Source organism: Dendropsophus ebraccatus, chromosome 1 (genome assembly GCF_027789765.1).
Source record: "Dendropsophus ebraccatus isolate aDenEbr1 chromosome 1, aDenEbr1.pat, whole genome shotgun sequence".
Classification (NCBI taxonomy): Eukaryota; Metazoa; Chordata; class Amphibia; order Anura; family Hylidae; genus Dendropsophus; species Dendropsophus ebraccatus.
In genome coordinates this window covers 142,252,478-142,276,357 of record NC_091454.1, presented here as the reverse complement: position 1 = coordinate 142,276,357, position 23,880 = coordinate 142,252,478, and the positions used below count along the sequence as shown (strand labels likewise).

At 41.7% G+C, this 23,880-nt stretch overlaps 1 protein-coding gene across 1 annotated transcript; it reads left to right on the top strand.

Moving 5' to 3' along the window:
- The first annotated feature begins 685 nt into the window (after positions 1-685).
- On the top strand, positions 686-23,525 carry RAB8B (RAB8B, member RAS oncogene family). Its single transcript, XM_069980640.1, has 8 exons — positions 686-968; positions 10,230-10,290; positions 19,045-19,105; positions 19,649-19,726; positions 20,292-20,381; positions 20,488-20,553; positions 21,661-21,711; positions 22,200-23,525. Exons 1-8 carry the CDS (start codon positions 845-847, stop codon positions 22,290-22,292), a joined length of 624 nt encoding a protein of 207 aa, XP_069836741.1. The 5' UTR covers positions 686-844; the 3' UTR covers positions 22,293-23,525.
- Positions 23,526-23,880: the final 355 nt, after the last annotated feature.

Below are 23,880 nucleotides of genomic sequence, written 5' to 3'. Positions count from 1 at the left end.
AAGTTGTTGGATTTTAGCTGTGGATAGGCTGCCATGTCATAACTCTGCCCAAGGATTAGCAACATTGTCATTCATTGGGTAATCTGCAGTTTTCCCTGAGAATAATTGGCATGGGTACGGATGGCGGTATGGGTAAAAAAAAACAAAACAACTTTTTAAAGGGGTTATCCAGCGCTACAAAAACATGGCCACTTTTCCCCTACTGTTGTCTCCAGTTCAGGTGCAGTTTGCAATTAAGCTCCATTTACTTCAATGGAACGGAGTTTTAAAACCCCACCTAAACTGGAGACAACAGTAGGGGGAAAGTGGCCATGTTTTTGTAGCGCTGAATAACCGCTGCATTGGAGTGGGGTCTGAGTCGGAATGTTAAAAAAATTCAGAGAAATTAGGCAAAGTATCTGAGTCTGGTATCCTCAACATGTGAATACGAATACTGGTTGACTTCACATGGCTTCACTTTTCTTCCTTTTCCACAACCTTTGCAAATACGGACTGAAAATACGGCTGTGGAAGCCACGGCTGATAAGACTACATGTCCCATGAACCTTTTCGTGAACGGCTTATTACAGACGATAGGGGCGTGATCGCGCCCGAATTAGGTCTTATACTACATTTCCCGTGATGCTTTGCAAGCGAATTAGCTGGAGGGGCGAGGAAAGTGTGGGCGCGTCACTCGTCTCCGGGGTGACAAGGCCTGGGAGGTCCCTCCCCTTGGCTGCCATTGGTCCATAGCTGGAAGGCAAGGTGACGCTGCAGGCAGAGGGCTCAGTCTCAGCATTCTATTGGTGCGAGCAGTCCCCGCGGGCCGGCGGTGGCTCCTGCTCTCTGGGAGGAAAGTGTGAAGATGGCGAAGACGTACGACTACCTGTTCAAACTGCTGCTGATCGGGGACAGCGGGGTCGGGAAGACGTGCCTGCTCTTCAGGTTCAGCGAGGACGCCTTCAATACCACCTTCATCTCCACCATCGGTCAGTGCTGGCGCCACACCCACCGCTCACTTCCTCCCCCGGCTCCCATCCTGGGGCTAGCCTGGCTCCTGTGCTGAGCCCTAGCAGCCGGTGCCCTCACCCTCTGCCCTCTATACATAGGATCAGCCTCCCCATGTGTGCTCGCTGCCAGCTGCATCTAGGTGACAGTGTGCTGCTGATGAAGCAACTTCCCTGTAACTACCCCTATAGTGTGTATAGAGCAGTGCCAGATATCTGTATACTTACCATTCCAGGAGATGCCTGCTGTTACCCATCTGTGTCCTTGACAAGCTGGGCACCTGCAGCCAGTGTATAGTGCCGTCCTAGTATTACTGATGTGCACAGTAGCCCTCCTCCAGGAGAACAGCCTGCTCCTCACTGCCACCTATTGGTGGCATCATGCTTACAAATCAGTGTGTGGTGATACTGCCCATAGGTGGCAGTAATGAGCAGCCTCCTTTCCATACCTTTTATTTTTTCCCAGTCTACTGGTCTCCTCTAGGAAACACATAGTTAGAAGGATCAGCTGGGTTTTATGATTGTATGTCTATAGTGATGCCATTTACATGTGCCCATTGTGGTTTTCCTGGTAGCTGCCCAATTACTTGTATAGGGGAGTTCTGTCCCTGCCTACATTAGTATTACAGCAGTCACTTCTTATGGTGTGTGGACACACATTTATTGATATACATATACCTTATATAGATAGATAGATGATATTTGTGGTGTCCATCCTGTGTTACGCTTGTGAAGCCACCCTTACACTGGGGCACTCAGAGATACAGGGCAGACACCTGCTGTGGTCATTGGGCCCCATGTGAAGCTACTAACCTCAGCCACATAGGCTGCTTCTTAGGAAGTCAGGTAGGTGAGTTATACTTAACAAGAATAGCGGGTAGCGTGTTACTTGGATGCTTTCTTACATTGATAACCAGTGGCCTGATGCGTTGAGTTTATTCATCCCTGACCATGCGTGTTCTCTATAACAGAAACCGCTGCTGTATGAATACACTGACAAGCTAAGCTATGATAAGGTCTTGTCCATCTAGGGTCTGTCAGGCTGGTAGAGAGACGCAGGGAGCCATACTCATTCATCATCACAGTGCTTCCTGTACGTAGGTTGTAAGAATCGGCATTGGCACACTGGGGAAATCCCAGCTTGCTGCTGCTGTAATACTGGAAGTAGTAGTAATACTACACAGAGGGAAAACATTCAGTAGACCTTCCTGCCAATGCAGTGTATTTTCCTGGCCAGGAATGGTCGTCTTATACCTCAGCTCTATAGAGTATCAGTAGATCCTTGATCAGTGCAGGAATCCCAGGAGCCACTATGGTCATATGCTTATTAGGGAAGATTTACAAAGAACATGTCTAAAAAATAATTTGTGGTACATGCTGTGGGCCTGATGTCTTATGTGATATAGACCGCTGTACTGTCAGACACTTCTGATAAATCTGCCTTATTAGAAAGCTTTGAGATGTGTGTAGAAAAGGAGACATGGAAAGCGGTGTCAGATAATATATAAAAAAAAAATTAACTAGTTTCCTAGTTTGACTAGTTTTTTTCCAACGCTGATTGCAGCACGGATGATCTGAATAGACTCCTATAATTCAATGGCCCCTTAGATTGTCCGTGGTCACGGATCCGCGATCACGGACAATTCTACAGAATGTGTGAATGCAGCCTTAGGCCTCGTTCACTCACTGTATTTTTTGATTAAACAACGGTAAAAAGTTTGCACCAGTGGCTGTTGTTTAATCATCGCATTCACTACTATGGATTACCAGCCGGAGTTTATACACATTGCATACACTCCTGCCGGGATTAAATGCGGCCGCACAGAAAACTCGCATGACTATTTTGTGTGGCTGATATTCGTTGAATAGCAGCTGCACGAAATAGACTGTGCAGACAATGTAAAGCATGGCTCCAGCTGTACTTTACATTGTCTGTTATGGTAATTGGAACACGGGCACACCTGAATGTACCCGCATTCTAATAAAAAAGAAGTGATGTTCATGCGGCTGGTACTGCAGTGCCAGCCGGGGTGAACTTCACAGACCGCAACCGTTCTGAATTGCCGCTGTTATACAGTGTCTGAACATGGCCTTAGGTGTGTGATGTTCCCACACAGTATTTTTGGTCAATATTTTGCAACCAAAACCGGGAGTGTATTGAAAACACAGAAAGGCCATGTTCACAATCTGTTGAAATTGAGTGGATGGCCGCCATTTAATGGCAAATTGCCATTATTTCGAAACTACAGCTGTTATAAAATAACAGCAATTCGTTGCCACTAAATAACAGCCATCCACTCCATTTCAACAGTGTGAACACATCCTTTCTGTGTTTTCAATACACTCCTGGTTTTGGTTCTAAAATACTGAGCAAAAATACTGTGTCAACATTGGCTTAGGGTGCCTTTTACACAGACAGATTTATCTGGCAATTATTGAAGCCAAAGCCAGGAGCAGACTATAAACAGAGAACAGGTCATAAAGGAAAGATTGAGATTTCTTCTCCTTTCAAATCCATTCCTGGTTTTGGCTTAGATAATCTGTCTGATAAATCTGTCTGTGTAAACACACCATAAGTTAGGGCGGTATCAATGCCTGTTTACTATGCTGTAGAAGCACAGAAGGTTATAAGAAAGGTACCATGTGTTTTTTTGACCTAACAGTGTCAGAAGTTTGGTTCCTGAATTGCTGCTGACGATTTCCCTTTATGTGCAGCTATAATAAGATAAGATACTAGTAAGTGCTAAACAAGTGGCCGCTCCTCAACACTGTTCACCAGAGAGCATGCTGGGATTTCCTGCTGACCAGGAAGCTGAAAATGAGGCAGACACGGCTTAGTTTTGCTTTTTTTTTTTTTTCTTTTTTTTGCACCTTACTGTTACTTATACTGTATAATGTAGTTAAGTAATAAATATATAATTTTTATTTATACGTAATTTTTAGAGATGAGCGAACCTGGAGCATGCTGGAGTCCATCCGAACCCGAACTTGCGGCATTTGATTAGCTGGGGCTGCTGAAGTTGGATAAAGCCCTAAGGTTGTCTGAAAAACATGGATACAGCCAATGACTATATCCATGTTTTCCACATAGCCTTAGGGTCTTATCCAACTTCAGCAGCCACCGCTAAGCAAATGCCGAAAGTTCGGGTTCGGATGGACTCGTGTTGGGAACTGCAGGACTGTCTAAGCCTCATCCCCGCTCTGGTCCAGCTCTTTCTCACACAGAGCACTATTGATACAGAGCAAGCCCACCCTCACTGTGTACTGTATGTTCTTATTAGAATATGCAATACATGGGGCGGAAGACGGCTGTGTGCATGGTAGCCTCTGCAGAGCGAGCAGTGCTAATAATTTGTTGAATGAATCATCATCACAATGTTATGTAGCAGAGAGTTCCATAGTCTCACAGAACTTACAGTATAGAATCCCCCATGGTGTTGGTGGTAGATGCCGTATATTAATTCCTAGAATTCCTGCCTGTTGGCTAAGTCTCAGCCGGTGCGCAGGAAGCTAGGAAACACATTTCTGCATGGGTGTTACTGTAATGATATTTTTGAAGAGTGAATTCTTGTTCAGTCTCTGGTACATGTTAGCTAGAACATGAAAGTGTGTGGCGTAGAAGCAGTGGTAGTACTTACAGATGGCTTCCCAGCTGCATAAAATGGAGGGATATAGGAGGCTGAGTACAGATGGACATTCAGATTCTTTATACCATACATTCTTACATGTCATGTATATAGGTGGAGCTTTTTCAAACCTTGTGCAGCTGCTGCTATGACAGAGACAGAGAAACATATCAAAGGTTTCTATCAGTCAGGGTCTGAAGGCCTTATTCCATGGAACGATTATTGTTCGTATTCGGACGATATCGGCCGCTACGGACGATAATCGTCCCGTGGAATAGAGTGCAACGATCAGCCGACTTCGTTCATGTCGGCTGATCGTTGCAGTCGCTTGTTTTTCAACATGCTGATATAGCAGCGATCTGCCGCCGTCGCTCCGTCGAATAGGAGCATCGGCAGAAGACGCTGCTATATCCTATGGGCTGCCTGGACGATCAGCGATCCCCGGGCAGCCCCCCCCACAGCTCCCCGCTGCCCCTCCCGCACTCACCCGCTCGCTGCAGCCGCGTTGAATAGCGGCAGCGAGCGGGGAACTAAAAGCAAACGAGCGCTGAGAGCGCTCGTTTGCTCCTCTAAACGACCTGTGGAATAGGGGCATGAGAAGAACAAGCCGGGAGATGTCAGTGCTTTGTCTCACTGCCTCATAATGTAAGTCTATGGGGCCATCTCCTATAAACACAGAGTGAGGAGAAAGGCTCATGGCGGCGCGTCTAACCCGATTCATCTTCCTCATCACTTGTGGCCTGTACACTCAAACCCGGTCTGATTTAAAAACTCTTTAACACCTGTGGCTTGTCGAGTTGTTTTTTTTTTTTTTTTTTTTGAGATACAGGAACCCCTTTAATCTGAGACATTTCACTTATTAGTTATCATGGTCCTGATTAGAAATGCGTATATCCCATAGTTGCTGTGTGACACATGATAGCTTTGCATGTTGCTGCAGCCCTGAAGTCAGTATATCACCATAATCATTATACCAATGCATGGGTCTCCTCATTGCAATTCTAGTTTTGGGAATATGCTCCTTTTTTTGCATACGGAAAACTACATAAAAACCCAGCAATTTCATGATTGTGCTTCACTGCGCATCAAGCCACAAGCCTTCCTGCATTCTGCTGACAATATGGCAGCTTCTTAAGCCCTTCCTGTGACTTGTATGTGTTAAAGCAATTGCTATTAGTACAGGAGTGCATGTCTGCGAACTGGGATGACTCACGGTGGCTGTATTTTAGCTCTTCCTCCATGGCAACACTGCATATACACCCACTACTATGCAGTACACCGCTAGCTGCCAAGCTGCTCTCCTGAGCTCGCCATCTATTCTGCATGTACGCAGCACACACACTACTCCAGCAGTCCCAGGCGTTTCTATAGAGCTTTATGATAGAGGTCCTGCTGGAGTGACATTGCTCAGGCGGTGGCCTTTACTCTGGAAGCCTTTCCTTTTGGTTGATGAGACTGCTTTCCTGTCTGTAGAGAAGCCTTAGCCGCTGTACATTCTTAGCACTACATCATCTCTCTGGGGATTTCCATAGATGCCACATTATGTTCCCCTCTGACACTGTCACCTTCCTCTCACCCTCAGCTCCACCTCTATAAGCACTCAAGATTTCCCTCTTTACAGGATTTCTTGTGTATAGTCAGATTTAACTCCCTGCTGGCCTCGGAGGAGAAACTCCTCTTGTAGGAACATTGCAGTATTCACGCCAGCCTGACTCATTTAGGTATATGCTATTTACTGTAAGGGCTGTTCATGTTATGCTGTCATCTATTATCTATATCTGGTTTCTAATGTTGGAGTCCAAAGTTACTGGACTTTACACTTCATGATGTGGCACATAGTTTTCTTTGCACAGTATCATTCCTATGCTGAGCCTCCCCGCCGCCGCTTCTGTACTCAACCACCAGTTCAGAAGATATTCTTTAGCATTGTGCAACATTAAATATCAATCAGCAGTTGATAAAAACTCACTAATGTGAATTATATCCCAGAGATGTGGTGTTCAAAGATTTATTCATATCACTTTAGAGCATTACGTCTGCTGCATACACCAGGTAATCTCCTGTACTCTCCTACTGCTGCCATTCTGACTGCACCCAGTCCTGTGCTTCCAGGAACAGACTATTCAGTCACTGGCTACAGCAGCTGAGAGGACACTTGCTGTATGTTCTGGATGACATGATAGCAGAATGAAGCAGGGTACTAGAGATCAGACTGTTAGAACGGCAGTGGGGGTCAGTAAGGAACCAGCCATGGCTCGTTTCATATATTACTGCTATTACTATAAAGCACAGTTTTCATCATTCGCACAGTCATTGTACGATCTGGCCATTACCAGTGTACTGACTATATCTGACAGAGCAGTTCACTTCCTGTCTATACCTCCTGTAACAGTTTCCAACCTGTCATTCTATGTAATATAGTTGACTTAGTACCAAAAACATTACTGTTCCAGGTGTCATTGAGGTATGTCGCTGTTCTAGCAGTCTGCACAGTGGAAATGGCAGATATTTGTCTGTCTAAAGTCATATAGATTTGAGATGAACCTAACCTTGTGGGAGTAGGAATAGATGGGGCTGTGCTGTGCAGGAACTGCGGGAAGTGGTCTCTTGACTTTCTGTACAAACTATGACGCACATAGGCCACTTCCTGTCTCAAATAAAGAAGCAGGCTTGTGGGCAGCATGCCTTTCTATCTATCCGCGTGCAGTATATGTGTGCAAGAGAGAGGGATATATATAATATATACATTTATCTTGTGACAGGGACTCCTGTTAAAAAGTAGGACTATTAGGTGGCCAGTGAACAGTCAGGGGGAGAGGTAAGGCCCTATGAGGGTGCGTTTACACAGAAAGATTTATCTGATAGATTTTGGAAGCCAAAGCCAGGAATGGATTTGAAAAGAGGATGGATCCCAGTCTTTCCTTTATGACCTGTTCCCTGTTTATAGTCTGTTCCTGGTTTTGGCTTCAAAGATCTGTCAGATAAATCTCTCTGTGTAAAAGCACCATTACACTAAAAGATTATCTGCCATTACGGCCAATATTCATCTGGTGTAATAGACAACGATCAGCCGGCATGAACGATGTCAGTAGATCGTTGCTGATGTTTGTCTTTCAACATGTTGAAAGACAAATGACCAGGATAGCAACGAACTGCTGCTGCCGCTCGGCGGAGCAGGTGCGGTGGCAGCAGACCGCTGCTATCTGCTGTGGGCTGCCCGGAAAATCTAGTGATCACCCCAGCAGCCCCGCCGCTGGTTTGCTCCTCAATATCGCCCCTTGTAATAGGGGCTTTATTAAGCTGTCTTAGGGAATGTTTACATGTGCTTGATATGCTGCGGATTCCAGCTATTAAATATTGGTCAAATCTGCAGCAGAACAGGTACATGTGAACGTCCCCTAATAGTAAGACCATCATTGTTGCAGATAGCCGGGTCAAATTGTGGCTGGGTCAGCCTCTCCGTAATTCCAGGTGTATTAGACATTTTTTGCATCTAGTAGACCACTTTCAAGAGTGGCCATGTCTGAGTGGACACCTAAAATTCCATGTATTATAGGCATGCACCAGCCTTTTGTCTCAAAATACAAAGTAAGGTAGGAGAGAAGTGTCTGCCATGTGTATCAGTATGTGATCAATGCGGAGCACCTACTGCTTGAACCTCTAGGTTTTTGATTAGGTTTCCCTTTTCTCACTGAAAGTGAACAGAAAAATAAATTCAACAATCAGGACATTATTAGGAAATGGCTTCCTTCCATTTTACTATACTCCCTGGAACAGTTCGCTTTTAGTTTGCTTAATATATTGCTCACTAACCTCGTATTTTGTATCCAATAGCATTTGGTGAGAGATTCAGCTGAAATCCATTTATGGGCTTGGACTTTCCTAATAAAAAGAAAAAAGATCCATTTTAGGATTAGTCTTTTATCGCTCCCTCTCATAATATGTCATTTAGGGAGACCAAGTGCCCATGAAACTATGGTCTTGGCAACATTGGTTTTATAAATCGGATTTATCAGACTCGATATCTTCTAGAAGAATTTAATATAAAAAACATATGGATTGTATTTAGGGCACAGTCTGCTTTTAGTCTTGCTGCTTTTTTTCCCCTAATTTTACTATAGTAAAACATTTTAGTATAGTAAAGTGTTTAAAGCAAGAAAAGCTAAGTTTGGATTTGTATCCACTATTTTGTGGATGGGTGGTAATTTGTTCTGTTAGGTAAACTCATTTTAAGGGGAAACCCTGGTTCAGAAGTATTTAACCCTGTTCAATTCCTACCCATAGTCTAAGCTTGTTTGTAATAGGTTTCTGTTACATGAATTGGTCTGTTTGCCTGCAGCACATCCTGACTCACCCTGAAGCGGCTAAAAATCCTGACTTCCTGGTCCACTCTGTCTTCACTTCTCCCCCTCCCTTCTGAGATAGAAGTCACATGATCTGTATCTTCTGTTGCCAGGCTAGCTATAATGCCTCCTGTGTAGCCCTACCCATAGAGTCAATGTCTATGGGGGCAGGTATCAGGCAGTTGGATTTGAGATGCAATGCATTCTTGGATACGTAGTCTCTTGGCCAGAAGCCATGATGTAAATCTGGGGTCATTTTTTTAAAAAGCTTGAATCTGGGGCTAGGAGCAGCATGGAAAAGGTGTCAAATAATTGGTGGGGTATCGGTCATTGCACGTTTATGCGTTTTTCCCCTATAATGTACTCCATTGACTCTTTATTGAGATATTAGATTACCCCTTTATCATATAGAACATACCTATGTTAGGCCCCACCACGCACAAAGTACACTCTAATTTTTAAATAATGTTTCCCTTTCAGTATCCATATGGTTAAGCAATAATAATCTCCCACAATGGGGTATATTCAGGAAAATTATTTTCTCAAGCCATAGACATCATATACTGTATAATGTGGAATATTTGGCAGGGACAGCATACTCACCAGCCAATTACTGAATATTTGACACATCGGACTATATTTCTACATAAGGGTGCGTTCACACGTACAGGATCTGCAGCAGATTTGATGGCACAGATTTGAAGTTGCAGATTCAAAGCAAATCAAATCTGGGCCATCAAATCTGCTGCGGATCCTGTACGTGTGAACACACCCTTAAAAATTATAATGCTCTATCTTTCTCCAACACTAGATTCTGTTATGGTAATGCCACATAATTATAGTATGATGCTTGGCACCAAGGAAATGCATGTGTTTAGTTTTTATTCTAGGATGTCTCCACTCCATTGCAAATCCTTGAAAAATTACTGGTAACCAAAAATATGGGAGCTTAAGAGCAGGACTATACGGAATTGGGACATGTCACTACTTTTTTTTATGTGGTTCCCCATCTACCCAAAAATCTGGTTGCCCTGCCCACATGCTTTTTGTGCATTTGCAGCTTGAGCTCTAGACATAGCAGTGAGGCAGGATCTGTGTGGATTACTTACAGTTCATCTTAAAAGCAGTAATGTAAACTCGTCTACTCAGTAAATATAACCGAAGTGTATTACATGTATGTTATATATGCATGCATGATATATGTTTTGCAATGAATGGGAGTGTATGATATATATAAGTTATGAAGTTGTGATGCTTTCTGTGTTCTTTTTCAGGCATTGATTTTAAAATTCGCACAATAGAATTAGATGGAAAGAAGATCAAGCTTCAGATATGGTAGGTTGAATCAACTTTAACTGGCGTCATAACTGCTGCAATTCTAAATGTTAAAAGGAATGTGTCATCATAAAATAACCTATAGTTTTTGTGTTAAATATATCTTTAAAAAAAAAACAAAAAAAAACAAACACACACACACCAAAAATTCTTCAATTTAAAAAATTTAATTTTTTTCCATTATTCCATTTTACTATCTACCATACTTTTCACTTTGTAAGACGCACCTGAGGATAAGACGCGCCAAGGTTTTAAAGGAAAAAAAATAGGGAAAAAATATATAGTGACTGAAATTTGGTACACTCACTGGAGCAACGATTAGGTACACTAACTGGTGATTGGTTACTAGGACCTGTCAGCAGTTGTCATCTTTGCTTTATAAGATGCACTTTTTCCTCCCACTTTAGGAGGAAAAAAAAGTGCATTTTATACAGCGAAAAATAGGATATATTAGAAAATAATCCTTAAATCTTTTTTTATTCCAACAGCTTGGCCTGTAACTAAATGCCTTATTATACAGAGTGATTATCTGCTGAATCAGGCAGATATCTCACCTTGTACTAGTATCATATGCCAGCAACTGCTCATCTCCCTGTGTAATGGGTGATGCATGGCCTATGGCTGCTTAACCCCTTCCGGCATAAGAACGTACCCTGCTCTGAACCCCAGCGCTCTCAGCTGCTTTCAGCAGGAAGAGGTCCGTGTCTGTTAACCGGCGTGGGCCAATCGTCGTGGCTAATTAGCAGCTTAAATGCAATTTAAATCACGCTGATCCTGCTCCGCGCTCCATTGCTCTGGGCTCCAGCAGTCCAAAGCAATAGAGCACTGTTCCTAGTTTAGTTATAAACGAAGTCCCCCCAGCAGGACTTCTAGTAAGTGCGTGTGTAAAAAAAATAAATAAATTAAAAAAAAAATCCCATCATATAATAAAAGTTTAACTCGCTCCTCTTTTCCCATTTTATAAAAAAAAATGTGGATTTGCCTGACCTATTAAATTATCGTATTCCTGATCTTGCACGGTAAACAGCGTAAGTTCAAAATTGGCGATTTTTGTTCACATTAAAGTTAGAAAATTGTAAAAAAAAATAAAAAGGGCAGATTGTCACAAAAAATTACACCTAACACAGCCCCACAGACCAAGAAATGAAGGCATCATAGGGATGGTAATAGAGCAATTTTAAACACACTTAGTTGCTTTTTTTTTTTTTTTTTTTTTTTTTTTTTAACCATCAGATAAAGTAGAAGTTATATTACATTGTAATCGTTCTGAATTAAGGAAAATAGATAACATGTCAGTTTCAACATAGGACGAACGGCGTAAACAGGAAAACAATTAGCTTTTTTTCAATTTCACTGCACAAATAACTTTTTCCCAGTTTCGCGGCATATTTTATGGAAAATTTATGTCTGTCAATGCAAAGTATAAATGGGCTCATGGGTCTGTAGGTGAAAAAAAATGCAACCCCCATGACCTTTTAAACATTAGGAGGAAAAAACAAAAGATGAAAAGTAGCTCCAGGAGGGTAGGGGTTAAAGCAAAAGCTGCACGGACATCGCTAACTATGGGTGCGTTTACACAGAGAGATTTATGTGATAGATTTTTTAAAGTGGTAGTGTGGCGTTTTACTTTTATTCACTAAATAACACACATTACAAAGTTATACAACTTTGTAATGTTTGTTATTTAAGTGAATGGCCCCCCTTCCCAGCGATTGGTTGAGCACAGTTATGCTATGACCTGTTCTCTGTTTATAGTCTGTTCCTGGCCTTGGCTTCAAAAATCTGTCAGTTTAACGCGGACCCGCGTTTGTAGACAGCAGTATAGTGGTCCGCAATTCATGGGCCACCACATTCTAGACAGTGACGCTTTCTGCAATTGTTTATCCGTACTACAGCATGTGTGTTTTTTTTTTTTTTTTGTTTTTTTTTAAGGGAAAAAAATAGAACGTTAAACTTTCTTTAAAAAAAAAATGTGGGTCCGCAAATGTGTGTGACGTGTAGATGAGGCCTTATTCTGTGCAGCCCTGCCTCCACAATCATTGAGCCATGTAATAGGCTTGTACGCCATAGCTGATCTAGCAGATCTTTCTGTTCTCTCTGTGGTGATAAGAGGAGGCTGCTGTTAAGTGATCTGTACAGCATTACAGTATCAGGTGGCACCAGTTGATGGATGGTCAGTATAAGTCAATATCAGTGAATATGCTTTGGTACAGGATCCTTTTAGGCATCTCCACATAGGCACACGACACGATACATACATTATCTGATAAAAAAAAGTCAATAGCAGTAGACCTGTAGTAGATACGTCTATATACATTTTAGTCTTTATTGCCCAGTTTTCGGACTGGTTTTTTAGATGGGAAAGGAAAAACAACGGGGAGAACCTACTAAATCTGTCTAATTCTTATGTTGTGTTTACATAGAAAGATTTATCTGACAGATCATTGAAGCCAAAGCCAGGAATGGATTTGAAAAGAGGAGAAATCTCAGTCTTTCCTTTATGACCTGTTCTCTGCCTATAGTCTGTTTCTGGCTTTGGCTTCAAAAATCCGTCAGATAAACCTTTCTTTATAAACGCACCATTAGAGAGTGCAAACCTGGACAAACAGTCTTCAAATGGGCCAGATTTATTATTGTTGCTGTTTGATAAATTAAATGCATCTGTAGACTGTCTCAGTTTAAGCCAACTATTAGCTTGTTTTACTCCAGAATAGAGATTAGCGGATTTACAGTACAAAGTATAGCACTTTAACTCCTCAGCCGGGTTATCAACCTGCTGCCTTAAAACTTGGTGCTGCTCCGCTTTGGGTGCCTGGGAAAGTTGGATCCAGTCCTGGAAAACTGGGAGAAGTTTCCCAGGACTGGATCCAACCTTTCCAAGCTGATAAAACGACCGCTGAGTTAACAAAGCACTTCACTTCGTTTGTACTGTAACTTCACTCATCTCTGCTTCAGAACCATGCACCAAAATGTTGGCATATTTAGGTCATACCCTTTTTTACTGAACACACTGCCCTTTCTTAATAAACCACATCCTTTTGGGTGAGGTTCAAAAGTTTCTAAAAACTTTGTATATGTCATGACAGTCGCATAAGAAATTGCACTAGAAACATTTTTTTTTTTTTTTTTTTTAGTCCTTTAACCCCTAGACGACCCTGGACGTAGGGTTACGTCATGGAAGTCTGTCCCCAGACGACCCTGGACGTAACCTTACGTCCTGGGTGTTTCTCCGGCTATGAGGCGCGCTCCGGAGCGGAGCGCGCTTCATAGCAGGTGGGGGCCGGCTGCAGTGAGCAGCCGGGACCTCACCGGTAATGACACGCTGCAGCGTGTCATTAACCCCTTAAACGCTGCGGCGTTTAAGTGTAAGTGACGGGGAGTCCCCTGTCACTTACCGATCGGGACCCCCGCAGTGTGACTGCGGGGGTCCCGATCGTTGAAACGGACTGCCGGAGGTCTCTTACCTGCCTCCGTGCGGTCCGATCGGCGATCTGCTGCACTGAGCCTGCACAGGCAGGCTCAATGAGCAGATCGCCGATAACACTGATCAATGCTATGCCTATGGCATAGCAATGGTCAGTGTAAAAATCCAAGTAGAGAATGTAGAAGTCCCCCAAAGGGACTTCAAATGTGTAAAAAAAAAAAAAAAATTCAAAACACTATTACACTACCCCAAAACCCCTCCCCCAATAAAAGTTGAAATCACCCCCTTTCCCATAATATAAATAAAACATATAAAAATAAATAGATAAACATATAATATACCGTAGCGTGCGTAATTGTCCGATCTATTAAAATATAACAAGCGTCATTGCGAACGGCGTACACGAAAAGAGGGGAAAAAGTGCGCAGATTACCGATTTTATGTTACATTATATATTAAAAAAAAATCAATAAAAAGTGATCAAAACGTCCGATCTTCACAAATATGGTATTAATAAAAACTAGAGATCATGGCGGAAAAAATGACACCCCATACAGCCCCGTAGGTGAAAAAATAAAACCGTTATAAGCGTCACAATAGGCCCATTTTATTAATATTTAATTGACAAAAAAAAGGATTTCATAAAAAAAAATATATATATATAACATTAGAGAATCTGTGTAAACCTGCATATGGTTGTGTTCGGGCTGACCTATAGAATAATAGTATCATGTTGCTGTTACCATATAGTGTATTACGTAGACACAGGAACCCCCCAAACGTTACCATATTGCATTCTTTTTTACGATTTCACCTATTTATATCTTAATAAATAATATATTTGGGATTCCATCATACATGTTATGGTAAAATGAATGACGCCATTACAAAGTACAACTATTCCTGTAAAAAACAAGCACTTACATGGCTTGTAGATAGAAAACTGAGAGTGCTAGAGCTCTTAGAAGGGGAGGAGGGAAAAACGAAAACACTAAGATCAAAATTTGCGCGGTCCACTGGGTCATTTTGAGCCTGGTCCTCAAAGGGTTAAAAATCGGCATGACTTTCTGGCACTGGTTGAAGGAGAACTCTGGGGTGGGGTGATTTTTGGCAGAGTGCTAGGGAGGGGGAGGATGAAAAAGTTACATGCTCCTGTCTCCCCCACTTCAGCACTGGTGCCGGTATCCCGCAGCTCCAGTTTTAGAAGCTTCTGGGTCTAAGTGGGGTCTAAGTAATGTGATAGGCCTGCTCGGCCTAGTCCCACCTTTGCCACTGACTGGATGAGCAGACCTATCACATAAGATCAGGAACATGATGATTTAATAGTTCGGGCAATTTTTTTTTCTTTGGAAAATAGGAAAAAGGGTGATTTTAAACTTTTAATATTGGATGGATTTCTGTATATTTTAAAAAAACTTTTTTTTACCATGACCACCAATTCAGACCAGTCTGTTTTGGCAGCAGCATTTAAATTGTTAACTAGCTGGCATGAAGGATTACTCTGTGCCAGCTACTAGCAGCGACCTCCAACTAGTATAGTTTTTGTTTGGAAGCATGCTAGCCGCTGTTGTCTACCTTCACCGTACGTTGCAGAAAAGCTGCATGCTGGACATGAAGACCATCATCTGCCGCTAACCCCGATGTTCCCTTCTGCGGCCCTCACTTGTAAATGTGCAGACAAGGTATCAAGAGGCTTGTCGCCCGCTGCCATTCCCGTTGTGCCCCCCGCCCCCCCCCCCCCCCCCCCCCACACACACACACACACACACCAGATGTAGAGCTGCACACAGTCTGCTAATATCCCGTCGCCTGCTGCCATACTGTACACTGTCCCTGCTGTGCTGTATGAGTGTGTTGTGGTGAGCTCCCCTGATGGACAGAAGTTATCATACCGTACACTTTGTCCCTGCTGGGCTATACGAGTGTGCTGTGTAAAGCTCCTCCTGGTGGCCGGAAGCGGCAATACCATCCTTGCTGTACAAGTGGTCTAGGAACTGCTGTGGGAGATCATTAGTCTCCAGACTCTACAGTATATAATACATTTTTTTTTTTTTGTTCAACAATAAATGCCAATTCTTCTCCTGAAAATAAAACACTGTCTTATTTTCCGGGAAACAGGGTAGCAGTTCGGAGCCTCCAGATATAGAAAGGGGTCATGTCTCTATACCCCTTTACCAGCACCATGACACAATTGTACATCATGGTGCAGTAACAGGTTAAATTTCACCCTTCAAAAATGTTTGGTTTGAGTCAGCATTTTCTAGCAGTTTTCATCTAATGTGTGGATACCTGAACAGCAGATGTTACCGTACTAAAAGATTTTGATCTGCAGATAAACGTATATGGCCAGTTTATCGCTGCAGATTTAAACTATCCAGGATTAGTAGTCTGAAATATAAGTAAGGTTGTAGACAAAATATAATTTTAAATGTATTGGGAGTATGAAGTGTTGCAAAGGTGAAGATAGCCTTTGTGGCTGGGTTCACACAAAGTATTTTGGTCAGCATTTTAAGCAAATGGTGTGGGACCAACACAGAATAAATCTATAATGGAAAGGTAAGCTCCTTTTCCTGTGTTTCTTAGCTTTTAGATTTGGCTGACGATACTACTGATTAAAATACTACATGTGAACCAGTCCTTGCTCAAAGGAGTAAAAGTAGATTTTTTTTATTGTTATTATTTCGAAACTAATCATCTCTGGAACCAATTGGTTAATATATAATTGGTATTCCATTTGTAGGAAGAACCATTGTTGCTGCAGTGCTACAATCTGTGGTGTATGCAGAGTTGCTATACTGCATCCTGAGCTAAGAATTGCACATCAAAGCTGTGTCCTTGCTCCATCTTTAATCTTCTGTATTCTAACATGTTATTTGGCTTCTCAAGCATAGGTTAGGAACCGTAAATTGTTGTGCATTGTCATTTTATTTTCCTGGCATTCACTGGTGTAAACAAGAAGGGTTTTTCCTGTCCTGTGACTGAGCGGGCATTGTCTTTTCCTGGCCATCATCACTATCTGAATACCCACTGCTGTTTTATAGTTGACAATTATTTTTATAAGGTATAGTTGTTGGTTTTCCATTTGCCGACTGTGTCCATTTCCAACATGTTTCACAGCTTGGTAGCAGATGATGATGGTGGATAATGCATAATACATGGAATGTGTGTGATGTTTGTTTCTAACAAACTTTAATTTGAACTACTTTGGACAAATAGAAATGTAGTGTAAGTATATTAACCTCTTAGTGACCGTCTATATGCCTTTTTATGAATGTCATTAAGGGTCCTTTTTCTAGGCCGACTTCTTTTTACGGGCGGGCTAAAATAAGGTGCTGCGTTATCTCGTACAGACAGCGGGGCCACCTCTGTAGCTAACCTCTGTTCCTGACACATTAAAGGGAACCAATCACCCCGAAAATCGATGTAAAGACAAGGATACGTGCTGATAGATCACCCAGCACACTTCCCAAATATGCCCCTGTAACCTCTGTGCCCCCCTCAATGAGACAGTAATCTTACTTTCTTCTTGTCACGCGCTGTATGTAAATTTTTGCTAACTAGTCCGGGTGGGCGTATGTAGTCCTGGTGGGCGTATGTAGTCACGGTCCGTGGGCGTATCTACTCACGGTCCGGGGGCGTATGTAGTCGCGGTCTTCGGCTGTAATCACGCCCAGAGGGGCGTGATTCGGCGGCTTGCGGTCCAGTGACGTCATCCGGCGGCTTGCGTTCCGCGTCGCGGCCGCGCTGACGTGTTCGGGAACCCGCGCATGCGCAGTACGGCGGGAGACGACGCTGACGTACTGCGCATGCGCGGGTTCCCGAACACGTCGGCGCGGCCGCGACGCGGAACGCAAGCCGCCGGATGACGTCACTGGACCGCAAGCCGCCGAATCACGCCCCTCTGGGCGTGATTACAGCCGAAGACCGCGACTACATACGCCCCCGGACCGTGAGTAGATACGCCCACGGACCGTGACTACATACGCCCACCAGGACTACATACGCCCACCCGGACTAGTTAGCAAAAATTTACATACAGCGCGTGACAAGAAGAAAGTAAGATTACTGTCTCATTGAGGGGGGCACAGAGGTTACAGGGGCATATTTGGGAAGTGTGCTGGGTGATCTATCAGCACATATCCTTGTCTTTACATCGATTTTCGGGGTGATTGGTTCCCTTTAACCCTTTACACGCCACGGTCAGATGCCAACATGTAAAGAATCTGCGACTTCATATTTGCCTATCTGCCAAGGCCAAGTTCTCCATTACTGATGGGTCTCCATGGCAGCAGGGGGGCCATGTCAATGGGGAAAAAAATATATAATATCACTAGGAAGGCAACCATGGAAAAACTAAAAAAAATAAAATACTTTGTTGGGGAAGGGATTAACAAAGAAATTAATGTAAACCTCATTCACACACCATTTATTTGAATGGGAAACAAAGTCACTGAGGAAGTAGGTCTAACTATTCACAAGAGGCGAGCAGATCAGTGCACCGAGGCCTGTAGTATTGCCGCCAATGTGCAGAACTGTATATTAACATTAATAAAACACAGGTGTGCATGAAAGGGGAAAATGAATGTAAGAAAACTACCTCCAGTTTCATAAATTCTCTTTATAGCTCTTTAGTTACGGTGTTGTCAAATGTCTCTCTGGCTACTGGCTAAACTTAACTAAATGCAGCAGCAGGGCACAACCTGTAGTGTGTGTGTGTGTGTGTGTGTGTGTGTGTGTACCCTTTATTTTTCTCCATTTGGAAAATAATAAGCACACCCCCCCTCCTCAGGTATAGTAGGCATATGTGTGGCTGTTCATTGCGGCTTATCTGCATCCCACTGGGAACTGATGTATTGACTTGTCTTTCTATTACTATGGTCTCTCATGGTGAATGTAGCTCTGCAATACAGAAATGATATTCAAACCCAACTATAATATAAAATAATCAGAACAAGCATTAGGCTTAATTAACACTTTCATCACAAGACACATCCCTACTCTCTCGCACCAGACCTTCCTTTTATAAGGGTCCATTTACACAGATTATCTGACAAAGATTTAATGCCAAAACCAGGAACAGACTATAAACAGGGATCAGGTCATAAAGAAAAGCCTGAGATTTCTGCTCTTTTTAAATCCATTCCTGGCTTTGGCTTCAAATCTTTGGCAGACAATCTGTCAGATAATCTTTCTGTTTAAATGGACCCTAATGGATGACAATTCATTAGTAAGGTCACAGCATTAAGGTTGTGTTCTGGTGAATGAAAGTATATCTGTGAATTAATTTCTATGGCTTGCGATAAGTGGTCTTCATGTGCTTCTGTTTTTAGGGACACGGCAGGGCAGGAGAGGTTCCGTACTATTACCACAGCATATTACAGAGGAGCAATGGTGAGTTTAATGTTCTGTCTATGCAGCCTGTCCTGTAATACATTTCTCGCCACTTACATGTAAGGCCTCTGACCACACTACAATTTGGTAAAAAGTGTAGCATACTGAGCTATTCTTCCCATCAAAACAACAGACACCAGTGACCGTGGCATTGCCTGTTGTACAGAGTGTGAACAGAGTCTTATGCATCTTCATTATTTGTCATTACTGGACACATCCCAGAAGCTATTTAGCTACTGTATCTAGACATTGCCTACTTTTTTTTTATTTTTATTGTTTCCTACTGATGTATACATATAAATATAAAACTTTGCCGTATTTGGCCAGTGGCTGCTTCTGGTATAACAGTTCCACCTTGTTCATTTAACTATTGAGAGCTGTAACACAAGACCCAGACCCCAATTCTGCCCTGCCAGGTTATTTGGTGGGGGGTGGGTGTCAGTGCAGATCCTAGAGGTGGCTTTCCTGAAGCAGTAAATATGTATGTATGTATGTATGTATGTATGTATGTATGTTACAATTTTATTTTTTTATTTTTTTCAGGGTATCATGCTGGTGTATGATATCACCAATGAGAAGTCGTTTGACAATATTAAAAACTGGATAAGAAATATTGAAGAAGTAAGTGGTATTTCTTTCTCTATGTGCAATTTCTTTAATGGAATTAGTTGTAGCTATAGCTGCAACTAATATTTTAGGGTACATTGTTACTGTTTATATAACCTTAAAGGTTAGCTATTATTCTGCCTTAAGATTAAACTTCCCACAACATGCTTGGCCTGCTGCTAAAACAAGCAGTATACAGAACTGGCAGTAAACTTGAAATGCAATTAAATATACCACATACCATTTGTAGAGTTGCATGAAGTTTAAAGTGTACCGGCCATTAAAAAAATAAAATTGGAAATAAATAGTTAATGCTTGCATTATGTATTATGCTCCAGCGGCCCATTTAAGGGGAACCAATCAGCCCAATTGGGCTGATATGGTTCCCTAAACCACTGTATACAGCTTCTGAGCAGCCCGTGGCATGTGACAGGAGCTGCAGTTCTCCATTAAGTGAGACACCTAGTGGCTGAATTTATAGCATTGTATTTCATATAGGAAAAATGTTTGTGTGTCCGTTTTTAACTCACAAAGATGGATAAAGTTGATGCATGTAAAATGTTGTAAAACTCTTTCCCAGCATGCCTCATCTGACGTGGAGCGAATGATCCTGGGCAATAAATGTGACATGAATGAGAAGAGACAAGTATCCCGGGAGAGGGGAGAAAAGGTAGGTGATTCACTGGCAGTATTTAGTGTTCCCCGTACTATACACTGGGTGTTTTTGTCTGTTTTTTTACAATAATGTACTTCTATTTTCTTCTCTCTAAACATAGCTTGCAATTGATTATGGGATCAAGTTTCTTGAAACTAGTGCAAAATCCAGCATCAATGTGGAAGAGGTAAGAGCTGATCTATTTTAATATAATTGGGAGTAAATGAGTGTAGTAAACTAAAGCTTACCAACATAAATACTGGGTGACTGCTTCTACAAAAATTGCTTAGACAGCAATGCCTTCTTATACATCATTGATCAGAGCCATGCCATTGGAGTCGTGGCGATCTAGTAAAATCTTGAAAAATCTAAATTACCATGACTTCCATGCAGCTCATCTGTAGATGCATGCAGTTTTAGGATAACCTTTGTCTGCTGTACCATAAGCAGAATGAGTAGGTCTGTGCAGTTACCGCCTGATTATTTCGGCTTCTATATGCTGCCCACGGAACAAACATTGTTTACAAGCCCTGTTAGGTCAGCTCTGGAATACTTGATTTGAGATCAGTGATTACTTGTTTATTGCCTAATTCATGTTACTGCAGGGTAAATTTGGACATCATTGGGCAAGCTGATTCATTGGCTTTGTAAAGTAGTTATGTCAGCAGATAGGATCACAGCAAGGAAGGTGTTGCATCACAAAAGTAGCCTTGGACTAAGGGCCCTATTACACGGGACGATTATCGTGCGAAAAATCATTAAATCATTCGAATTTAAACGATGATCGTTCTGTGTAATTGAAGGCAATGATCGAAAAATCGTTTGTCGCATATTCACGTGGAGAAGATACATTATGTTGTTGGAAGTTGTTTCTGTACAAGAATGATCTACTGGGCACCTTGTGAAAATGTGAAATATTTGTTACATTTTTGGAAAATTCAATAAAATTTTAATTAAAAAAACAAACAAAACGACAGCTCTTTGCGGAACAAGATATATAGTAGTTTTTTTTTATACATAATTTTACACCTGATATCGGCACAGCAGTGGTTTACCATTGGAATTACACATTTGCTGTACAAAAGAATTTTAGTAAATTTATAATAATAATAATAATAATAATTAATACTTTTATTTGTATAGCGCACACAGATTCTGCAGCACTTCACATAGTTTTTGCCAATTATTGCTTCCTGTCCCCATTAGGGCTCACAATCTAAATTATATTGGATGTTACCACTGTAAAGAAACTTTGTAATTTTGTGTTTTGTTTTGTTTTTTTTTTTTGTTTTAGGCATTTTTCACCCTTGGTCGTGACATCATGACAAAACTCAACAGAAAAATGGTTTGTATAAGTAGAAATTTTCTTTCTCTTAAGTGACTATTGTCAAGAATACCCACAGACTAACAAAAGTCTACGCATAATTTTTCGTCATTCTTTGACCAAATAGTTATTACAAAGGCTACATTTCCCATCATATCATTAAATTGGGAATTTAGTCAGGTAGAGTAGAATTTAATCTTGGCCTTACACATAAAATAGCTGTTAGTCAATTTAGTATTTGAAAGACAGCTCTCTCTCCTGCTCCCCTAGTATGTGTGGGCACTACTTAGGATAAGCATATAGACTCCCCTTATCTCCCTAAGAACAAAAGGATCAGCCAGTCAAAATCCAATGTTCTGAATCTTTGTTACCTGACCTGCCATTGGAGGGTCAGGAGATCACCATACAAGTTAGATAGTGGGTCAACCTGATGAAAGCTCGGGTGGAATAGGCTGTATAGCATTGTATGATAATATTAAAAATTCTTTTTGGTATTTTTCTTTTCTCAGAATGAAAGCAGCTCTCCAGGCGGAGGAGGTCCAGTAAAAATTACAGAGAAATCAACAAAGAAAAGCAGTTTCTTTCGTTGCGTGTTACTTTGATGAACTGAAGCATGCGAATGAGAGAAAGATGGACTGTGGCACACCTGATCGAATGGCTTCTTGCCAACCGCAGGTGCTGCAAAGGCCTCTGGGGAAAAATAAACATGCTGTTTGCTGAAAGCGCCCGATATGAGACAGTTACCGCCATGGATTTCTGGAGTGGAAGATTACAGTGGGGAGCCTTTTCTTACTTTTGAAAAGAACATACAGGAACAAATAGATTATCTTAATCCCCCCTCTTGTTATTTGCCTCCATTTTGGGTAAAGGTTATTGTCTTTCTCAAAACCAATCTTATTCTGTTCCCTGTTCAGTACTCCTTGGTTAAGGCTATAATGCAATCGGTTTATTTCTTAACTGGAAGAAGCATGGTGGCCTTACTTATGTAACCATTCTACATCTGCTTTTTGCAGCCTGTGGACTTTGTAATGTATTGGAACCAAATGTTGAAAGTGACTATTGTGGGGTATATCATTTTGATATAGGGCAAATCTAGCTTCAAATGTAACTGATGTAGGGTCCCTGGCAGATCCCACACAACAGCAGTAAGATTTGCTTTAAGCTGTTACATGTCTGAAATTTAGCCATATTGAGAAGCAAGTATGATGCAAATGAATAGTAATGCGGTAGGAAATGTATATTTGTTCAGTATGAATGTGGCTAACCCATCCTGACACTCCCTCGGACCATGTATTTCTCTTACAAGGGGTTATCAGATGTGACCCCTGCATTTCTTCTTCCTCACTCAACCCGCTATCCCAAATTCCACTCCATGAATACACTTGCAAACTACCTTCCCTAGAATTTACCTGCTGTCCATCATGTGGTCCTGCTTCAATGTGAATTCTGTCTTGTAAGGTTGTTTTCACACAGTCCATTTTTATTAATGCAAAGTGTGGAAAAAAGGTTTTTTTATCACAATTTACTGACGACACTTTGTGAACACAACCTAAGTCTCCTGTCTGTTTTATGAGCAGTTGCTTTCTCCTTGCAGTTTATTTCCTTCGAGCCAGTAGATAATAAGTATTTTTTTTTTATTAACTATAATCCTAAAATAGTATATGGTTTTAATGAAGTTGCCAGGTCTTCCCAGGAGCAGTGGCTGAACAGTGTATCCTGGTTCCGAGGATATTGGCAGTAGTTGAGAAACCTTTTATATAGAATTTGATGTCTTTCTGATTGCGTAATGCACATGGCACCATGATGGCAAAGTTTTTTGTTTTTGTTTTTTTTTTCTTTCTATACTACAGACAGGATTAGCGTTCTGCATGTCACTGGACAGCTGTGGTCCTATTCACATTTCATTGGAGCAAATTTGTGTCTGTTTAATTTAAAGGGAGAAACCCATTTGGCTAAAAGCCCATCTAGATGACAAAAACCTGGCGAAAACCTCTAATAAATTACAGTATAGAGATCCTAATTTTTAAAGGGACTATCCTTAAAGAGAAACCAAAGCTAGGTCTTGATTTGTGTTTTTTCTGTGTGTTTTTGCAGCTTTCTTGCTTCTGACATTTGTTTTTAACCTTTATACTGTTGTTTATTTTATTTCTATTTTTTAAAAGATCAACCTTGCAGAGTGACTCAATAAAG

Excerpts from the sequence above, each read along its gene's own strand:
- RAB8B (XM_069980640.1), top strand. The coding sequence starts at position 845 with ATGGCGAAGACGTACGACTACCTGTTCAAACTGCTGCTGATCGGGGAC. Across the intron at positions 19,106-19,648 it reads CATATTACAGAGGAGCAATG|GGTATCATGCTGGTGTATGA; the intron begins GTGAGTTTAATG and ends TATTTTTTTCAG. Across the intron at positions 20,382-20,487 it reads CCCGGGAGAGGGGAGAAAAG|CTTGCAATTGATTATGGGAT; the intron begins GTAGGTGATTCA and ends CTCTAAACATAG.